This window comes from Acanthaster planci, linkage group LG09 (genome assembly GCF_054643075.1).
Source record: "Acanthaster planci isolate LZ-2023a linkage group LG09, COTS_SCS, whole genome shotgun sequence".
NCBI lineage: Eukaryota > Metazoa > Echinodermata > Asteroidea > Valvatida > Acanthasteridae > Acanthaster > Acanthaster planci.
Genome location: NC_141785.1, coordinates 582,693 through 602,764, shown reverse-complemented (window position 1 = coordinate 602,764; position 20,072 = coordinate 582,693). Strand labels below are relative to the sequence as shown.

General features: G+C 40.7%; 1 protein-coding gene across 1 annotated transcript in view; it reads left to right on the top strand.

Moving 5' to 3' along the window:
• Positions 1-20,072, top strand: part of LOC110982287 (stalled ribosome sensor GCN1-like) — a 95,944-nt gene that overhangs the window by 4,791 nt on the left and 71,081 nt on the right. The window contains exons 2-5 of the mRNA XM_087140672.1: positions 10,935-11,130; positions 14,547-14,655; positions 16,736-16,834; positions 17,527-17,730. Coding sequence (XP_086996798.1) covers positions 10,935-11,130; positions 14,547-14,655; positions 16,736-16,834; positions 17,527-17,730 — 608 coding nt within the window. The remainder of the gene's footprint in view (positions 1-10,934; positions 11,131-14,546; positions 14,656-16,735; positions 16,835-17,526; positions 17,731-20,072) is intronic.

The window sequence follows — 20,072 nt, the reverse complement described above, 5'->3', positions numbered from 1 at the left end:
AATTTACCTGGCTAAGTTGGGGGTGATGTCCTCTTTCATATCAGAAAGAAAAGAGGACCGGGGCTTTGGTTTTTGAGGGAAATTATGGGGTAAAACGGCAGCATTAATGATGCAAAGAAAACTGTGAACAAAGACTAATAGCAAATTTAGTCAGGTTCCTTGAATGGATGAAGTTTTTTACAATCTGTGTGTGCAAAGTATGAAGGTAGAGGTGGAGTCTCTGTTATCGCAGTATCAAGAAATAGTTTCTACAATGGCCCTTAAACTTCTATGTTTATGAATAAATAAAGATAAACAATGATTTCATTTACAGAGGAAACAGAATAACTTCATTTTGCAATAATGATCCACTTAAACTGTACTTGAGTCAATTTTTCCTGTCTCTGTAAAGATGCCAAATGACAAGAGAACGACATGGGAACAATTGTTTTGCATCACCTTACACTTATTACTCCTGCAAGGGAAGACTTTCTTTGTTTCACCAGAACTTTTTACCCCAATCTTAAATTCATCTTATTACTTTTAAAAGTTAAATTGGTGTCTGCGGAATGAATAATAAATATGCGGGTATCACAAATCTAGTTTTCTTGGTGGGCTCATTCTTTTATAGATGTCTGAAACAATTGTAAAAAAGGTCTGCTTTCCAAGTTCTAATTCCCTGAAAGTTATAACCACCTCATTAGACCTGAACTACATGTATTTCATTCAAAATTAACTTACCATGGACATAGCCTAAATACAATTGCACAGAACGTTGGCATTACCAGGGACAGTGCACATACAACGTACATGCAGCTAACTTGTACGTAGTCAACTTTACCTCTTGAGGAAAGACTAGCATAGGGGTTACAGCAATTGATGCATTGACACCAACCCCTCTAGAGCGCATGTGCATGTGTGTTGTATGGTTCCGTTGCATGGTTCCGTTGCATTGTCAAATGTACGTGTACACTGTAAGAATGTGACTGCCAAAAGGATGAGGCGGAAACTTCTCAGTTTTAAAGTGTTCTCCAATTCTGGTTTACAACTTTTTTATTTACAAAACTTTATACATGGGCATAAAAAGAACACAATTCAATCAAGGATTTCATCGAGTTGCTGGCAAAAATGAGGTTTACAATCAACTGTTAAATTGTCTCTTTGTTTTCTGATTTTCAGCTATCCGATTTTACGCATTTTGTTACTCCAAACACTTACAGAAACTTTTGCCCGGTAGGCACAATTGCATGCACACGTGGTGCACGTAGAATATTTTTTCTAATTGGAAGCCTGGTTGCAGTTGGTATTCGCAAGTTGACCCCTGATGGCACGCTTCCGGAACCCTTGGATAGCAAAAATTACGTGCAAAAATTTTGGAATTTGCAATATTTTTTCGTTCAGTTACTTCTTTAAAAATCCAACTGGGAAAAGAGGCTTTGGAAAATATTTGCTAGTATATCAATTTATAGAAACTTAAAAATCACCAGATCTAAAAGAGAAATATCCTGCCAAAATGACCCATTTGATCCTGACCCATCACTTCCGAAAATCTTAAATACATGAAGAACAGTGCAATCAGACGGTCTCATACGCAGATGAACATTTATGGTTTGAAATTTATGGTATTCTGTCGAAATAAAAACAGATCAAAATGTTTTTCACAGTCTTATAATTTATTAGTAGTGAACTTAAAGCAATATTCTACTTCAATTACGAAAGATTCTAATCTTTTATCTAACCTTTGCTGACACCAACTGTGTGATGTCAACTCAACGGAATCTGGAACCAATCGACTGTAAGTAGGTAAATCTTTGCAACATTGTACAATCTCCTTTTCACGCAAGCACGGGCAGTTAAAACAAACGTGCATGAACATGGAGACCTAGGTATGATATAGCCGGAAGTGAAAAGTTGGTAAGAAAATTCCTTTTTTACTATCTCCGTGTAACTTTTCCCAAATATTACTTGAGGAAGACAAAGATAAAATTCCAACATTAGTGTTTCATGCGGTGGTTCCAGTTAGGAATTATTCTTCCAAAAATTATTGAAGGTGATAGGACGGCCCAATGTAAAATCCCCATAGGAGGACCTCGCAAGGTTTTCGGAAGCTTGCTGCATGACCTTTTACTTTCAGGCTCTATTGACATCGGTCTGCAAACTCCACCCTTATTTGCATAATCGTAAATATGCATTGCCACTCTAAAGAAACATAATTCGTTGATAATATCTAAGTAACAATGGTTGATTGGACATTTTAGATTTTATATGTACAAAATTTTAAAAAGATAGTGCAGAACCACTAACAGATAGTGCGAGACATGTGTCGCACTATCTGGGACATGTGTCGCACTATCTGGGACATATGCCATGTGTTGCACTGTCTGGGACATTTTGGTGCAAAAAGTTCAGTTTTTGTAGCTGTGACTACAAAGGTGTACTGTAGGATATAGAGTCCAAACCGCTCTCACGCTTATCAGTAGATGGTGTGAGATCTGTAAGTTAAGGTGCAAATTAAAATGAATAAAGATTGATATATCGATTTAAAAAATGATATATCGATATCAGCCAATATACAATATCGACAGTGCCTAGTGCCTAATGACAAATACGAAGGGAAATTTTCAAATTTTGGAAATGTCCATCTTTTATTAACAATTATCCAAACTTACCGTAACTTGCAGAATTTTCACTCTGTTTTAATAAAACTTATCCTCAGGCTATAATTTATTGATTACCTGGGTGAATATTGGCGAATGGGAACTCACTGGCAATGTAAAATTCTAAATTTTCGATACTGCAATAATAGAGTTACCGTTATAACATAGAAACTGAGTGTACTCCGTGTGACTTCGCGCCAATGTACAGTGTAGTTTACGTGGGCTGATGGGGTCACAATGTGATGGGGTTTTTGAATCGAACTTTTGAGGTACCTGTACATGTAATTGATTGGCAGCTTAAACTCCACTTTTTCATTCAAATTTTCCCCGTAAGCATGGTTAGAACAACCTTGACGTACCTGAAGTCCAAATGATGCGGACTCTATGAATCGCCTTTTTAAACATCTGGACATATATGTAGTCAGGTGATAGCAGAGACCACATATTGTACCTTCCATAGGTTTTCCCTTCCTACTCCCAGAACTGTAAGCATGGTATACAAGCCTAGACCCAGCTCATGAAATCCAGCAGATGTCTGATCATGTCCCTGGACATGCCTGATAAACTTGATCAAGAGAAATCCCTATCAATCAGTTCCGGGCCCATTATATCAACGAAGAAGTATACGCATGGCCCTGTTTACAGGTGTAATACAAACCTTGCAGGAAGCTACGTACATGTATAGGCCTAAACACATTTTGGCTGTTAGGATTGCACCAACTGACACTGCCATCACAGCTTTTTGTGCATCAAAGTTTCATACGTGCCTTCTTGGTGAAATAAGATGTCAGATGGAGAGGGTTATATTCTCATTAAAACGGTGAAATTCTTGAGCATTTTGCCCATCCACACTACAGAAACTAAGCAACATGTACTATTAATCACTCTCAGTTGCATGACTGCTTGACCAATCGCAACACAGCTCCTATCTTTTCCTTGTTTTCTTGTCACTCACAGATGAAGCCACACTGTGATTGGCCCAATTTGCTTCCATTCCAATGATCAATCATAGCTCGGCTTTCATTTTGATTGGGTGTGGAGAGCAAGATAATCTAACTTCACCAAGAAGGCATGTAAGAAATTTTGTTGCACAAATAGCGGTGATGATGGGTAGAGAACAGTGTTGTAGTCAAGTACTTTTTTCCGAGTACCAAGTACTGGTTTCCAAGTACAAGTACTTACACTTCTGAGTACGAGTACAAGTGCTTCTAATTCCGAGTACGAGTACAAGTACTTCTAATTCAAAAGTAGATTTATCTTAATTTAGAGACTCTAAGACCTGCCACTGTGTAAAAGAAACACTGAATGCAGATGACAGGGCTACAAGAACAAGTGATATGGCTAGCAATGTCACGGTCACTAAGCGTGTGTTGCAGCAGTTGACACAACGTGCGCTGCACGTCTATTTTCCAGACTCAATTATTCATATGCCTGTGATTTTCTGTATGCTAGGTTCGTCGTTAGAATTTTCGGGTCCAGGAACCAGACTACCAATGCCCAAGTAAATCTCGGGACCATTCTGGAGTACCACAATATAATTTGCGTACGTGATTGGTTAAGTATGCGCACAGACAGCGAATGGGTCGTATACGTTAATGGTCCCACGTTCGGCCTTCTTTTTGTCAGAACCGTATCGAATATCGGGTCATTGGGGTCGATATTTTTGCACCTTATTTTAATGGCCGTGGTAAGTTAACTTGAAGGATTTTTTTATCAAGTACTGTTAATCGAGTATGAGTACTTTGATGCTCGAGTACAAGTTTTGGATGTTGAGTTCCGAGTATGTTGTAGGCCGAGTACAAGGACTGTAGTTTGAGTACAAGTACTTGGACGTCCGAGTTTAAGTACGAGTATGAGTACTTTTAAAAACGTTACTCGAGTAGTACTAGTGTACGAGTATCAAGTATGAGTACTACTACACTGGTATTGAACATGTAAGTTGGTACAATCAACAGCCAAAATGTGTTTACGCATGGAGGTAGGAAAAAGTTTGTACAGTGGAACAGTAAACGCGTGCTGGCCCATCTCACAAAATTTTTCAATATGAGGGTTTGGGACTAAAATCTACATGCAAAATGGAAAAAAAACCAAGAAAGGAAACAAAAATCCTACATTTTTTTATTATGTTTATGTCAAGTTCTCTTTGAGTTGTTGCTTAAAAACTGCATGTGACATGTTGGTACGGTTACACTGGTTCCTGTTGGTAAAATGGCACTTTAATAAATGGGCCCGCCGGGTACCATTCCAATACAGCAGTGCTAACCAGAGGCACAATTATGTCCAAAGATTTAAACGTTAAGATATTTATCGAAGATTTCTTTGAGTCGAGTAACAAACGCTAGAGCCTGGTCATTTATTTCCTGTTTCGGTGGTTTGTAAAGCTCAAATCTGCAAGCTTTGTAGCGAGTACCATGCCAGATTGTCTGCCCCATCCAGAGTCGCCAGTATTGCATAGCATACACACATACCGGTACAGTGCTGGGCAGCAGGTCTACATGGCTGCCTGGATGTGACACACGCACATTCCATGCAATGCACACTAATCTCTAACGATGCAGACCACGCCATGTGTTGGCAGTTGTTCCGTTGTGAGTGCAATTTTCCCCAACGTTGAGTTATTTATTTTCAGTTTTAAATATGTTTCTTACATTTAAAACAAATTTGTAATGTTCCGTTGAAGTGCACAGAAAATTTGGGAGCCAAGGGGCATGTTCGGTATTTCTGAATGTTCGGTATAGCGATGTTCATTTTAGTGACATTCCACTGTACATAGCTTTTTGTAAGGTTTGTACAAACTTACAGTTCTGGATTGATTCATTTTACTCAAAATAGCTCGTACCCTGAATCAAAATCCTCAGAACTGCCCAATGTGCATACTTTCGGATTAAGTAGGAATCAGAGATTCCGATAAAGGTGGTAAGGTTTACTCAAATACCGGTATGGGATGAAAGGAAAAATTTTGAATTGAATCAGAAATGCTTGTCAGCTGAACTTGAAATTCTTCTTTATACATGTATATAACGATTCAAACTGTATGTTAACCACTTCCTGCCAGGGACTCCGAAATCAGGGCCGTATGGTTTATATGCTTGGCCGGGGTCTCCGAACTCGGACAAAGAAGACAGGGCCCTGTAGCAAAAGACGGTACTCCATTACCGACATTTTTCACTCTCAAAAGTGGTGATAATCCAGCCTTGTTTTGAAACAGTATACCAGGGTTTGGGGCATTGAGAGCAAGCGGATTACCACCGGAGACAAAAGCGCTCCACCACCGCAGCAATGAGCCACATGGCACAGCTGCACACTAATCTTGCCCCTATTGAAAAGAGGTCAGCAGTGCACTGAGCCAGGTTCGTGAACAAAAGACAGTTATACAACACCGCACAATATGGGCTCTGTTTACAAGGCAGCTGGCCTGGCTGAAATACTCGGGCGTCAATGAAGGTCACCTGTCAACTTAGAGTAGTGCCCAAAGATTACTGGGTGAGGCTATAAACGAATGTTAAATGAAACGATGAATTTTTGAAGGATTTTGAAAACGGAAAAAATGATAGTCATGCTGGCCAAGCATCATCAACATTGAAAAATGCCTCGGCATGAAGTGGTTAATGTCGTGGAGACAACGTCACATTGCGCTGACCCAGCAGACCATTCAAAAAAGCATGCATGCTGACGACTGTTTTCCGACCGGCACAACATTCAGTAGCTGTGACTGCATCGAGTTGTACACCAGCCTTTGCGCTGCTCAGGAAACAGTCATTGGCATGCGCTTGTAGACACCACAAGACTTAAGTCTTAAGTGGTTTGGAACTCATAGTGGAATCTATCGACCATATATACGTATAATACCTTGCATACTAATCAGGAGAGGTCCTTTTAAAGTGACTGGCAATTTGGCATGAGCATGGAACTCAGTATTGTTGACCTTGCCAGAAACCACTTAACACATGTACATGTACACAGGTGCACATTTGGTTAACTTTGTTCATTGGCACCCTGTGGTGTAGTAATCTTGTAGAAGGTACTCTAATTCGCAAGAAATTTTGTCAAGGTGCTGGACCCTCTCTTGCTTGAAATCCTTGTTCTTGTTTATAGTAATCATGCCTGCACAGATTGCGATTTGAGTCATGGCTGCAGGGGGACTAGTACTACCATATCATGTCACTGAGCGGCTGATAACTTCGAAGTAGACAGCAGGCATTTATCATAAACGATTTTTACAAGTTGAGGTGGTGAATCAAGAGTCGTTGGGTCAGGGACCCTTATTCATTTATGCTGTTACACTATTTTTATTCCAGCAAAGATTGAGGAAGAAAATCTTAGCAGAAGATTGTATTCTTCCCACCTCAGAAGCTTCCCCTTTTCTTCCCTATGATAAAAAAATCTTCCAAACCTATGAAAGCTTCTCTTTATGAAATTTTAGACTTTTCTTTCCTTTAAAAGATTCTCCAAACTTACAAATTTTAAAAACAAGGAACTTTCCAGCTTTCAAATTTTACTCAGTGGTCACCACAGTGTTGTGTGCATTACATGTACACAGCACCGCTGTTTCGGCACGGAAAAGCGGTTGTGCGCATGCGCAAGATTTGCGCCATTTAAGTGCGCCCTCTTGTGGTAAAAAGTACTATGAATATTAATGAGCTGAAAAGATCACCTTAATTAAATCCTTTTTGAGAGGCACTGTGTTAATGAATATTTATAGAATACGGCTTATTAAAAAAACACAAAATTGGCCTTTTAATTGTCAGTACGTTCGGCCATTTTGATTGCGGGATATGCGTGAGAAGAGTGTCTAAAAGTTAACGTCTATTTGTGATTGATCGACGATTACGGGATTTTTGACCGTTGTTAAAGCCTCAAAAGCATTGCTCCTAGAGTTTTGCCAGTCCAGACTTGACATTCAGCGTGAAGAATGGACCTTTTACAATGTATTTGCGCTCTGTGAACTGTGCAAACCTAACGGTACGCATTTGCAAGGCATTACATGACACACTGATTTTTGCATTGATACATTAAATCTTGGAGGAATATCCACGAGAGCTCTACGTGCCTGATGGTTTCATGGGCGCCCTCACCGTGAAGGAGTTGCTCCGAAGTATATGCCGTCAGGTACCTATCTTCAAATAGCATTATTTTTAACAAGTTTGACAAAGACAAACATGTACACGACAAATATGCCTGTGTGTTTACTCCATTGCAAAGTACATGTACGTTATAAATATGTCAGTTTTTGGTTTATAGATTATGTTATTATTATTTGCGAACCGTGCTTACAACATAGCTAAGGCTATGCATGCCTTCACACATCAAAAGTTACTGCATGGTTTAGAATATCTCTTAATATCTTCTCATCAGCAGGTGAACTTTGTGGATTACTGCAGTCATGTCTTCCTGCATTTTTGAGCCAACAGCTTTGGTTGCATGTCTTGCACTTGACCCTCCCATTCATAAGGACATTCACAAAGTAGTGCTTGGCAGGTTGGATATACAGAAGGCTGATTTGCTTCTTACATACTGGGCAAAGAACTGTTGAAGATGACGATTTGGAAAACAGCTCTTCTAGGCATTCCAAGCAAGCAATGTGCTCACACTGTGTTTCAGTAGGTCTGTTGAAGATTTTGCAGCAGTACTTGCAAATGAAAGAACTATCATCTGACTGAAAATCCTGCCTCATTGTCAGAGTCGTTGTTTGCCTAAGACACTCAAAGTTCCTCTGCACGGTTGCCTTGGCTTTCTCCTCTTCCTCTTCCAGAGTCATAAGACGAGCATTTTTCCCTTTCGAAGGACGACCACCTCTTTTGAAAATTTTCCCCTTGTCACAAATAAAGGAGGGGCCTGTTGGAGGGTGGGGGGGACAATCATTTGGCACAGGATATGTCTTTGCAAGATAAAGATTTGAACTGCAAAGATGGCACATGAAGGGAGGGTAGTAATGTGGCTCATCGGTTTCTACATTGATTTTATACTTTGCTTGTATCTTCTCTTGATTTTCTGAGCAAGGCTTAGGTTGCCTGTTATGGATTTTCCATAGATTTACTCTCTCAGCACATATTCTGCATAATTTCTGGAGTTTGTGTATGTGATCCATAATCAAAGAGCCACTTTCCAATAGTCTGTCAATTAAAAGTAATAAATTTACATGCTTGTATCCTTGAAAATTTTGTCAAGAGTAGCTTTGTTCTTTCCTTTTTGATTGGTATGTAGTTCCAGAACTATTTTTTTATTTAAGGTTTTAAAAAGTGACAAATTAAAACAAACGGTTTCAGTGTAAGAAAACAATTTAAAATTTTCTTTTAAAGCCTTTCAAGTAAAAGTGATCCACATGTTATGTAGTTTTTGAAAGTACATGTACATGTAATCTGAAAAGAGGACTATTTCATTTATCAACCTCTGAGGATGTTATTTAAAATACCAGTCATTTAAAAGTTTTGACAATACCGCACCCAACCTGTTTTTATATCAGAAAGTGGAGGTTATTTTGCACTGCTTGGAGGTCATAATTTACCAAAGAATATCGAGTCAAAGTGCTTGTCGCCCCGCATTTTTTTCTAGTCAGTCGGGCATGCAGTATCGGGCAGATCGCCCGCGCGTGATGTACATGTACATGTAGTCTGGCACCGGTACCGCGCTTACGCGGGCTACCATATTTTTTTCTAGTCAGGTGGGCATGCAGTATCGGGCAGATCGCCCGCACGTGCACGTACATGTACATGTAGTCTGGCACCGGTACCGCTTACGCGGGCTACCGAAATGGCGGTTCAGGCTGAAAATATCACCCATGTAAAGTCCACATTTCTCGAAAACCTTGGGGTTTGCACAGAAGAGAAAATACAGTTTGTAAGATGAAGAGTTGTTTTGTGTTATTATGTGTTGTTTTAGGCTAGGAAAACTCTAGGTCATATAGAATTTTCATCTGTAAATCTTACCTCGCCAGAAACACAAAATCGGAGCAGCTCAGTTTAGCTTTAAATTTCGCGCTTAAGAAATCCATTTCAGTTCGCTTCTCCTGTTGCACAGTAAAAAGTGTAAACGTGTGGGAGTGGTCGAAAACATTTATCAAAATCGTGAATATACAGTATCATCATGACTTTTAGGCAGTGTTTACAAAATGGGTCAAGATTCATGAATTATGCAACTTGCCTGTACTCGTCAAAAAACTGCATGCGCACAACCGTGTTCCCCGTTTAACACAGACGGAAACAGCGGTGACAGAAAGTTGTATATGAACGATTTCTCCAAAGCTACTACGATGTATATGTACTTGTATATGACGGGCAAGCACTTGCCTTCTGATATTATCATGTGGTACTATTACCCTGAACTGTCCGTACTTATGCATTACATACATGTAACTTGATGCACTGTGCCTCACTGTAGTCCTAAAAGTGCCTCTAGAAACGTATGCTCCATTTCAGATTGAAACCAACGAGGCTATGATACTTCATCACGGTACACCTTGTTTTTTTGTCTTGGCCGTCACACTATCATGCACATCATACTGAATACATATGTAAAGATGGCTGCCTGTATGAAGTATCATCCGCACTAAGTACGTATCCAACAGTTGGCCTCAAAGTCACTTTTTTAGACACCCAATCCAAGTTTCCCCGGACTAGACTTAGAGCTAACCATCTTGTGTTCATGGGAAGTTAATTTGGAACTCTTGCCAAATGCTGGCACCTGTTGAACTGTAGTGAACAATTTCATTTATTTTAAATAATTCAAATTCCTTTCATTCAAATTAGTTAGTCCAATGGCGGCATCTAACTGTTACTTCCAGAACAACAACCCTGTGTGCCTTACAGCCCAACTAGTGTACATGTATATGTACTTTTTCTGAGTTCATAGTGCCTTGGGTGTTTGAATGCAGTTCAGTTGATCAGATTAATACTCATCAGGATACATTTGGTGTGGTTGAAAATTCCACTTTCTCAATCACATCTTTCTGAAAAAGCTGTCCGAACTAGTCCATATCTCTCTTTGAAACTTTTGACCTACATTGTAGGGTTCTAAGAACATGTTACTGACTACTTTTTGGAAACAAATCAGAGCATTTTACTCATCATTCTCTCATTCTCCTTGCAACAACAATCCAAACACACTGTGCACTTTAGGCACAAGGACTGTTAACCTACCAATACACAGTACTTCTTAAGAAACTTTGGTATGAAGAAATGTCAAAGTGTTTTTATGTAGTTTTTTATATTCTCCTTTTTTCAATCTCAAAAATATTCTATTTGATTGTTTTTGACTTGTGATGTTTGTTGTTCATGAGCATTGACATGTTTCATGTTGCAGAGTTTCCTGCTAGTGCTTGCAAATTGTTGATCAAGTTACTTCCTCTCACGCTGGAATGTTACAAGGATTCCAAGTCACGAAAGGCTGTGCAAGATGTCATCAGGGCACTCATCTCCAAGTATGGGGATGATGCCACCAAACCATTGTTAAAGTTTCTGACAGGTTTTGCACAGAAAGAAAGGAGCATAACTTCATCGTAAGTAGCCTTACATGAATTGCCTTTTGTGTGGATTGTAGTTTGCCACTTAGGGGATATTCAAAATTTTCAGTGTTTTAAAATGTAGATTTTTTCCCAATTTGTTTTTGCCCACTTACCCCCCTCCCCTTTTTGATAAAGAAACCCTGATTTTTTGACTCACCCTTCGGCCATGTTGAAGGCTGTGCTGCGACCACACATACAAATTCCCCATTACAATGCCCTCATCTACATAAATATGTATGGAAACCATTCATACAGTTTTAAATGGCATGGTCAGATTATGCTTGATGGTGCAGGTGCATGTGTGCATTGGTTATACGCAGTTGAATTGGCAATAGACTCGGCACCTAGGTATGCAGTGTGCTATAACCATATGCTGCCGGGTTTAATTAGAATTCGTATGACGAGTTCCTAAGGGATTTTCAAGATTTTTGGTTTTCAAAATTCTTCAAAAATTCATTTACTGGACGTTAAGGCCCTCACAAATGACTGTCTGGTGGCTACTCTAATCAGACAGGCAACATCTATTGACCCCAGAGTATTTCAGCCAGGCTTGCTGCCTTGTCAAGAGAACCCACATCGTGCGTTGTTTTCTTTTGTTTCCGAATTTGGCCAAGTATGCTGCTGGCGTCTTTTCAAATGCGGCCAGGTTAGCGTGCAGCGGTATTGCTGGAGCACGTTTGTCCCTGGTGATAATCTGCTTTCCCTGAATGCCAGAAATGGTGGTACACTGTTTCAAAATAATGATGGATTACCTTTGCTATTGACAACTGAAAAAATGTTGGCAATTCCCAGCAGCTCGGTCTTTTGTTCTGAATACGGTCTTTTGTTACAAGGCCCAGTTCCTTTTTCCAATTTCGGACACCCCTGGTTATGCGTATAAACCTGGTACTTAGAATTCCGGCACAAAGTGGTTAACTGGAATCTGTATCTTGTAGCGCTAGTACCAGGCCATCATGCTGCAGTCCTTGAAGTTCTGGATTCAAGTGATTGAACAGCCCTGTAGTAAAGCAACTGGTAATTTACAGGATATGAAAGCTGATAAAACACACCTTGTACCCTGCTGCTTTTCTAAGGCCTATAACGGCTATGAATGCCTGGCTTCGAAGTCTGCTGAAAACAACCTTCACCCATTGGAGTTTCACACGTATGTGATGTGCATGTACACTGGGTCATTCTAACATGTAAATTGGTGTGAAGGTGAAAAAGACTGCACTTAGAATGCTGGTGTAGCGTGTAGTTTGTTCAAGTCAAAAGATCAATTTATTTTTCTTTTTTTAATTGAAAGTGAATTTCGATTTTGGAATTACATGTATTTACGTTGACCCATCCACCCACTATTTTGACAAAAACTTGAAATTTAAAATGTGGAAAATTTTGAATAGCCCCTTTCACGGATGTGTTTACCTTTGTGACCATCATTGTATTTACATTTACATATTTACCTGTACATGTACATTTACTGTAGGTGTGTTGAAAAGCTTAGACCCTGCATTCTCCCAGCTGACCGGCATTACTCTTTTAGGTCTGGTCACAGTTACTTCAGATGTGCATTGCTAGTAAATTTATGCTGAGGTGCACACTTCTACCTGTACCATGCATGCAGACAAATGCCCAAATGATGGCAGTGAGACCACAGAATACCCCGTACCTATGATGAACTATCATTACCTAAACATTCCGTCGTTTGTCCCATGCTGATCAGATGCATAGCGTACATGTACTAGTACCGGCTGTGGTCAGGGAAGTAGAGTCAATCCTGCATTTACATGTATTTGGACCAGGCAACCCAAATTCCTAGTTATCAACAGCTGCACTTACATGTATTACAATATACGTGTACTGTACATCATCTACACACATTTGTATTATCATTATTAATGCACATGAAGAGAGATCTTAAATCAGCTGTTGGTTAACCCATTGTCTATGATCAACCATGCTCATTCCTGCAGTGTGCCTGGCACCCTTGCTCATTCCTGCAGAGCACCTGGCACCCTTGCTCATTCCTGCAGTGTGCCTGGCACCCTTGCTCATTCCTGCAGAGCGCCTAGCACCCTTGCTCATTCCTGCAGAGCGCCTAGCACCCTTGCTCATTCCTGCAGAGCGCCTAGCACCCTTGCTCATTCCTGCAGTGTGCCTGGCACCCTTGCTCATTCCTGCAGTGTGCCTGGCACCCTTGCTCATTCCTGCAGTGTGCCTGGCACCCTTGCTCATTCCTGCAGAGCACCTGGCACCCTTGCTCATTCCTGCAGTGTGCCTGGCACCCTTGCTCATTCCTGCAGAGCGCCTAGCACCCTTGCTCATTCCTGCAGAGCGCCTAGCACCCTTGCTCATTCCTGCAGAGCGCCTGGCACCCTTGCCCATTCCTGCAGAGCGCCTGGCACCCTTGCTCATTCCTGCAGAGCGCCTAGCACCCTTGCTCATTCCTGCAGAGCACCTGGCACCCTTGCTCATTCCTGCAGTGTGCCTGGCACCCTTGCTCATTCCTGCAGAGCGCCTAGCACCCTTGCTCATTCCTGCAGAGCACCTGGCACCCTTGCTCATTCCTGCAGTGTGCCTGGCACCCTTGCTCATTCCTGCAGAGCGCCTAGCACCCTTGCTCATTCCTGCAGAGCACCTGGCACCCTTGCTCATTCCTGCAGTGTGCCTGGCACCCTTGCTCATTCCTGCAGAGCGCCTAGCACCCTTGCTCATTCCTGCAGAGCGCCTAGCACCCTTGCTCATTCCTGCAGAGCACCTGGCACCCTTGCTCATTCCTGCAGTGTGCCTGGCACCCTTGCTCATTCCTGCAGAGCGCCTAGCACCCTTGCTCATTCCTGCAGAGCACCTGGCACCCTTGCTCATTCCTGCAGTGTGCCTGGCACCCTTGCTCATTCCTGCAGAGCACCTGGCACCCTTGCTCATTCCTGCAGTGTGCCTGGCATAGTTGCCATAGGCAGCAAGGTATGAGATGGAGAGAACCCCCCTGCTTTGTGTTGGTCATTGTCTCGCAGGAGTCTGGGGAATTCCTGTCAGACATCTTGGGGGGATGTATTAAGTAACAATAGTCTGGAATGTGTATAGGGATTGGACATGTTGGGGGGGTACCCCTCGGTCTCATTTCTTGCTGGGTATAATAGTTACTCATTCCTGCAGAGCGCCTGGCACCTTTGCTCATTCCTGCAGTGTGCCTGGCACCCTTGCTCATTTCTATAGTGTGTCTTGCACCCTAACTCATTCGTTCACATTCCTGGTGTGAGCATACATGAAGAGCATCTATATACACCAGCAAGCTATTCAATCGAATGCAAAAGTTTAATGTACGGAACCCATCCTATACAGACGCATTCAAATTTGAGACCAGAATATTGAAAGTGTTAAAATATATTGGTATATATACTCAGTGTTTTCATCCTTCTTTTTGAACACAGCCATACATCAGGTGGTGCTGCATTTGCTTGTCTGGGCTGGACATGTGTCTTAGTTCTTACTGCATTCAACTCCAGAGAGAAACAGAGTGGTAGTGCATGGAATGATTTGGTATGTACATTGTTCAGCTGTGATTAAAAATTAAATGTAGTTTAACCCTGGTTTAACCACTTCGGACCGGGGCATTTTTCAACGTGGAGGATGCTGGGCCGGCATGACTATCATTTTTTCCGTTTTCAAAATCCTTCAACAATTCATCATTCCATTTAACAGTCGTTTATAGCCGCACAGAGTAATCTTCAGGCACTACTCTAAGTTGACAGGTGACCTTCATTGACACCCGAATATTTCAGCCAGGCCTGCAGCCTTGTAAACAGAGCCCAGATTGTGCGGTGTTATACAGCTGTCTTTTGTTCACGAACCTGGCTCAGTGCACTGCTGACCTCTTTTCAATAGGGGCCAGATTAGCATGCAGCGGTGCTGTGTGGCTCATCGCTGCGGTGGTGGAGAGCTTTTGTCCCTGGTGGTAATCCGCTTGCTCTAAATACCCCAAACCCTGGTATACGGTTTCAAAATAATGCTGGATTATCACCACTTTTGAGAGTGAAAAATGCCGGTCATGCCCAGCAGCCTGGTCTTTTGTTCGGAGTACGGTCTTTTGTTACAGGGCCCTGTTTCCTTTGTCCGAGTTCGGAGACCCCGGCCACACATATAAACCATACGGCTCCGATCCCGGAGTCCCCGGCTGGTAGTGGTTAAGGTACAATGTATTTTAAAATATTTTCTGAAGCTGTTATGATTTTAATAAGCTCATAATTATTACTACATTTTTAATTTGTTTGATATAAAGATACAGTAGTTGAGCAAATCTAACAACTGTGAATGAAATTGTCAGAAAATATTCCCTAATCATGAAAGTTTTACTAACTCAGCTTTATTCAAGATGCACCTTCATGGAACTGTAATGCACTCGTAGACACTGACATCACCACTTTTTTATCAATCAAGAACAAAATAGGGCTTTTTATGTCCGTGTGGCACTTGGAAAGCAGCAGCCAGCAGGGTTTCCATGTGATATATAGAGGATTCATACAGAGTTTGAGCAAATGTTCCTTAGAGTTCAGCATTGAAGGATGGTACCCACTCATAACCAGACCACTGATTATAAGTACCCAATTTGATTACCCAAAACTGCCCCTGTAAATTTCAACACAACAGTTCAGAAAGGTCAGGAAACCTTTGCCTTTACTTAATGTACTTGCCTTGTAGTTGTTTGAAAAATCTGAGCAAAGTATGTTTTGAGTCCATTTACTGACAATTTCCTGATGTCCAGATAGCAGATGAATCAACAAAAAGAGCCATCATGACACACATACCAAATGCTACTCAGCCAGCAACTCACACATATGCTGCTTATGCATCTTACAGTATCAGTAGGCCAGTCAGTTTGCCAAGCACATTTCGGTCTTTTAATACTGGGACCACTTGTGTGCATGCTGCATAAACTGCTGTATAAACCACTTTCAAACTAGCGTGATTACTACCACAGACCCATTTGTAGCCTGTGCGCAAGCAATCCAATTGCTGACCCCGTGGCTGCCATATGACTTCAGCAGGAAAGTCATGTGACCATATAAAAAAAAAAACAGCAAAAGGAAGCCCTGACTATGGGCTGTGTGTTGCACAAGACTCGCACTGTCTAAGCAACTTAGACTAAATGATGTGAAAGTTTTGCCACACGAAGGTGCAATGTTTAAGTGGTTGGAGTTGATTTATTGCTTATTTTTGAAAAAAAAAATAGGTAACAACATACAAAACCTCAGAAAAATGCTTATTCAAGAGCAAAACTATTCTTCATTAAAATCACTGTAAAGAAGGAAGATAACCATAAAAATGTTGCTTCCTTGGAGCGAGTTGATTTCTATTATAGAGATACATGTATGTGTAGGCCTAGTATGACTCCATCTCTTGGAACTTTCGTCAGCTCGGAAGTCCAATAACTTGATTTTTTAGCCATCCAACTGATGTTTGAGTTTGTGTATTATTTCACACTTACAAATAAAATACATGTACCTGAAACTGTATGGTATGTCACTGTATGTACTGCTTGCACCTGCCCAAGGTTTTCTTGTCCTGTAATTCATGCAGCATGCTTATCATTATATTCAGTTTTTTCTTGTTTCTGTTTTAGATTGAAGCACAGTGTGGGTTAATCTCAGCTATTTTAGGCACCAACTACACGTCACTCATCAAATCTGCTGTTAAGAAACTCAAGAATGTCTGGAAGCAGGTACTGAACAGAACTTGGTTTTAAACAGTGTAGTTTATTGCCAACTGCTCTTGAAACCTGTTTCATATGTGTTAAGGAAGAACCCATACATGGTTATCATGGTTATTGTAACTACAACACATAAGGAACCTGCAGCTCCTTGGATTCTGTGCCCATTTACACTTACATGTACATGTACCTTAACCACGAGTAGCTCACAAATGACTTTGTGTTTTGGTTCTTGTGAGCAAGTGTCCCAGGCCAATTGTATCGGATATATCCAGTTGTCATTTGGCATAGTGGGAGACATGCAAGACTAGGAAGGCAAATACTCAGCTGATTATTGGGCACATAATACGACAGGTTTATGCAAAGTTTTGTATTGTACTCCATTGACCTTCTGTTGGCATTGAAACATTGAATGTTTGTCGTCACATTTATATTATATTTCTAGCAACATCATCACTTCAGATGTCACAAACAAATATTGAACATGTGCATTTTCAGTCATTGCAGGGTAAATTTTAAAATGAAAAAGAACATTTATTTACATACTAAACAAACTGGTAGAGGTAGTTCCAAATCTTTGCATGATGCAAAAATACAATTTAACACTAATTTCACAAATCTGATATGAATCAACCTGCGTGGAATGAACTGATATGATGCAAGAGCATTAATTTGAGTTAGACCTTGTATAACTGTTTGTTTAGATTCCAGATGTAGTCAACAGCTATGCTGAGGCTTTATCCAAGCTTGATCATTCTTCACACAAAGTGTGTCTGATCAGCCTATTGACGCAACATTGCAATGAGTGTCAGCTTGGCAATGTACTGGGAGCTTACAGTACAGCTTTTTTAGATGCATACATCAAGGCAGTCTTTGGCGGCAAACACAAGCCTCCGGTTCATGTTCTGGTATGTACAAAGGAAACCTTTTTTTTTCAATATTTATCCTTCCAGAATGTTTCCTACTGTTTATTTATCAAAGGCCCTAAACTTGTTTGTGTTTTGGATTTTTAATGTCCCTGGATCAGCAGAACTCGGGATCTAAAACATCATGTTAAGCCCTTAACACAGGGATTCTTTTGAGTGCAAATGCTGGGCTGCAGTATGCCCAGTATGCAAAGCCCTGTCCAGCAGCAGGCCCACATTGAAACTGCAGGTGCATGTATGTGCACATCTACCATCTGCCATCTACCGGTGTTAAGAGGTTAAAGGTAGGGTCATACTTTGGTAATCCACCCAGAAAAAGAAATTTTTATCCGAAAGCATAACTGGTATAAAGATGGTAATAGTAATAATCACCCTGTGAAATTATTTTGTCTGAAATGTCCCTGTATCAATAAAAGTATGTCAAAAAATTTGAATTGCATTGTAGTGGCCGTTGGAATGCTGCCCTCATGCAGTGAAAATCTGCCAGCCAACAGAGCCGATTTGCAATTAGGGCGTCCGATTCGCGCTGCATTCCCATTGACCTTGCATTATGCAGACACGCTGTGCTGTTTTGATGCAACATGCACAAGGTGGTGACATGCCATGATTATAGACACAGGTGGTGCGCAGTCCAAATCAACTTTGGAGTTGGACAAAATGGCTGCTATGCGAGAACCCCACTGAATTTGATCTGTAGAAAAAGTTTGGCAGACTCATACAAGTGAAAACCGGCTGCAAGAGTGGTTTCAAAATGTCAGTCCCACAACCCTAAGAAAACACCATGAAAAAAAATAAAACAAAGATGTCAAAGGCTAATAGAACCCCCCTCACACACACACACAAGTGTGTATTTGCCTGCCACTGGGGACCACCTGTTGTTCCTCTTTTGTTTGTACTTTAACTTTTTTAGAAGACCACCCATATGTTTTGTACACAGTTGTCAATCGGGGACCCTCTGTCAATCGGGGACCTTATTGTCCTCTATTGTTCAAGGTCCCCAATGGAATGCAGAAACAAACTCACACACACACACCAATGTTTTTATAAGCTGGATACGCCACAGGGGTCCATGCACTACCGTGGTGCAGATCCAACTTTGTATTAAAATAGACATCAGCAGAAGACCCAATGCAGTGTCATGTTACTGACAAAATGAATCTTCATTTGTTATTGACTCTGTTTATCGGGTGCATAAGAAATAACATCAGTATAGTAGATTCCTGTTTTATTGCTCCTAAAGGGACCGAACTGAATTGAGCATTATAACTGCACAGTGTATAACTGACTGCACACACAACATGTGCGACGCACATGTGCCAATGTACATGTACAGATATCTACATACATATCATGTATGTGCAGTACATGTACATGTACATGTACCGGTAGTTACACTTGTGCATAAGTGTAGTACAGTTAAGCATGCATTAATCGGAACTTGGCCTTATTATTAATTTGTTTTGTTGCAGATGTGGGATACAAAGTCTAAAATTGCTACACTTTGTAAAACAAAATTACATGTACATGCAATACAGATACATGTATGTGAATTTCTGAGAGTCAAATAGCATGGTCAAGGAAATTACAAAGGAATATGTTAAGTTGGTTTTTAATACTGCGGCTATTTTCACAATATTAAAACAGCTATTATTTCCCAAGCTGCTAATACTCAGGCAACATATATTTCATCTTCCAATTGTGATTAAAAAAATTTCTCTAACTGTTATATGCAATTAACATCAGATGGAAATTTTCTTTGTTTATACTTGGATAAACATCAAGAATCAGGAACACTTATCAACCCTACCCACTCTTCTCTGCACAATGTCGCAAATAACATTGAGGAAAACCACATATACACACCTCGTTGTATGCCAGTTTGTGTCATGTTTGCTATCTCACCATGATAAACAATGTGCTCTCGACCGCACTTGGCGGAAGTGAGCTTTTAAAATAACTGTACAGCACTTGTGACGGAGGCTAGTAACTTGTCACTTTTAGTTACCCAAGTGTTGAGGTCTGGAAAATATCCACCACGACGAAAAGGAGGGAAAGGCCACCAAAAGTCCATGGAGAAGACAAGTTCTTCAAATTGAAATTGAAATTGAAATTGAAATTCGCAATTGAAAACTGTAAAACTTAAACATACAAAAATGATAATTTAAAATGCATTCAATCATTGCATTCATGTACAAATGGTTTAAATAATAATGTCATAGTCTCAAAGCATGTCATGTATTAAGGTGAAAAAGATGAAGCAATCAAAGACAATGCATGCATGTATATTTAGTTGGGAACGTACGGCAATTTGCAATGATAAACTA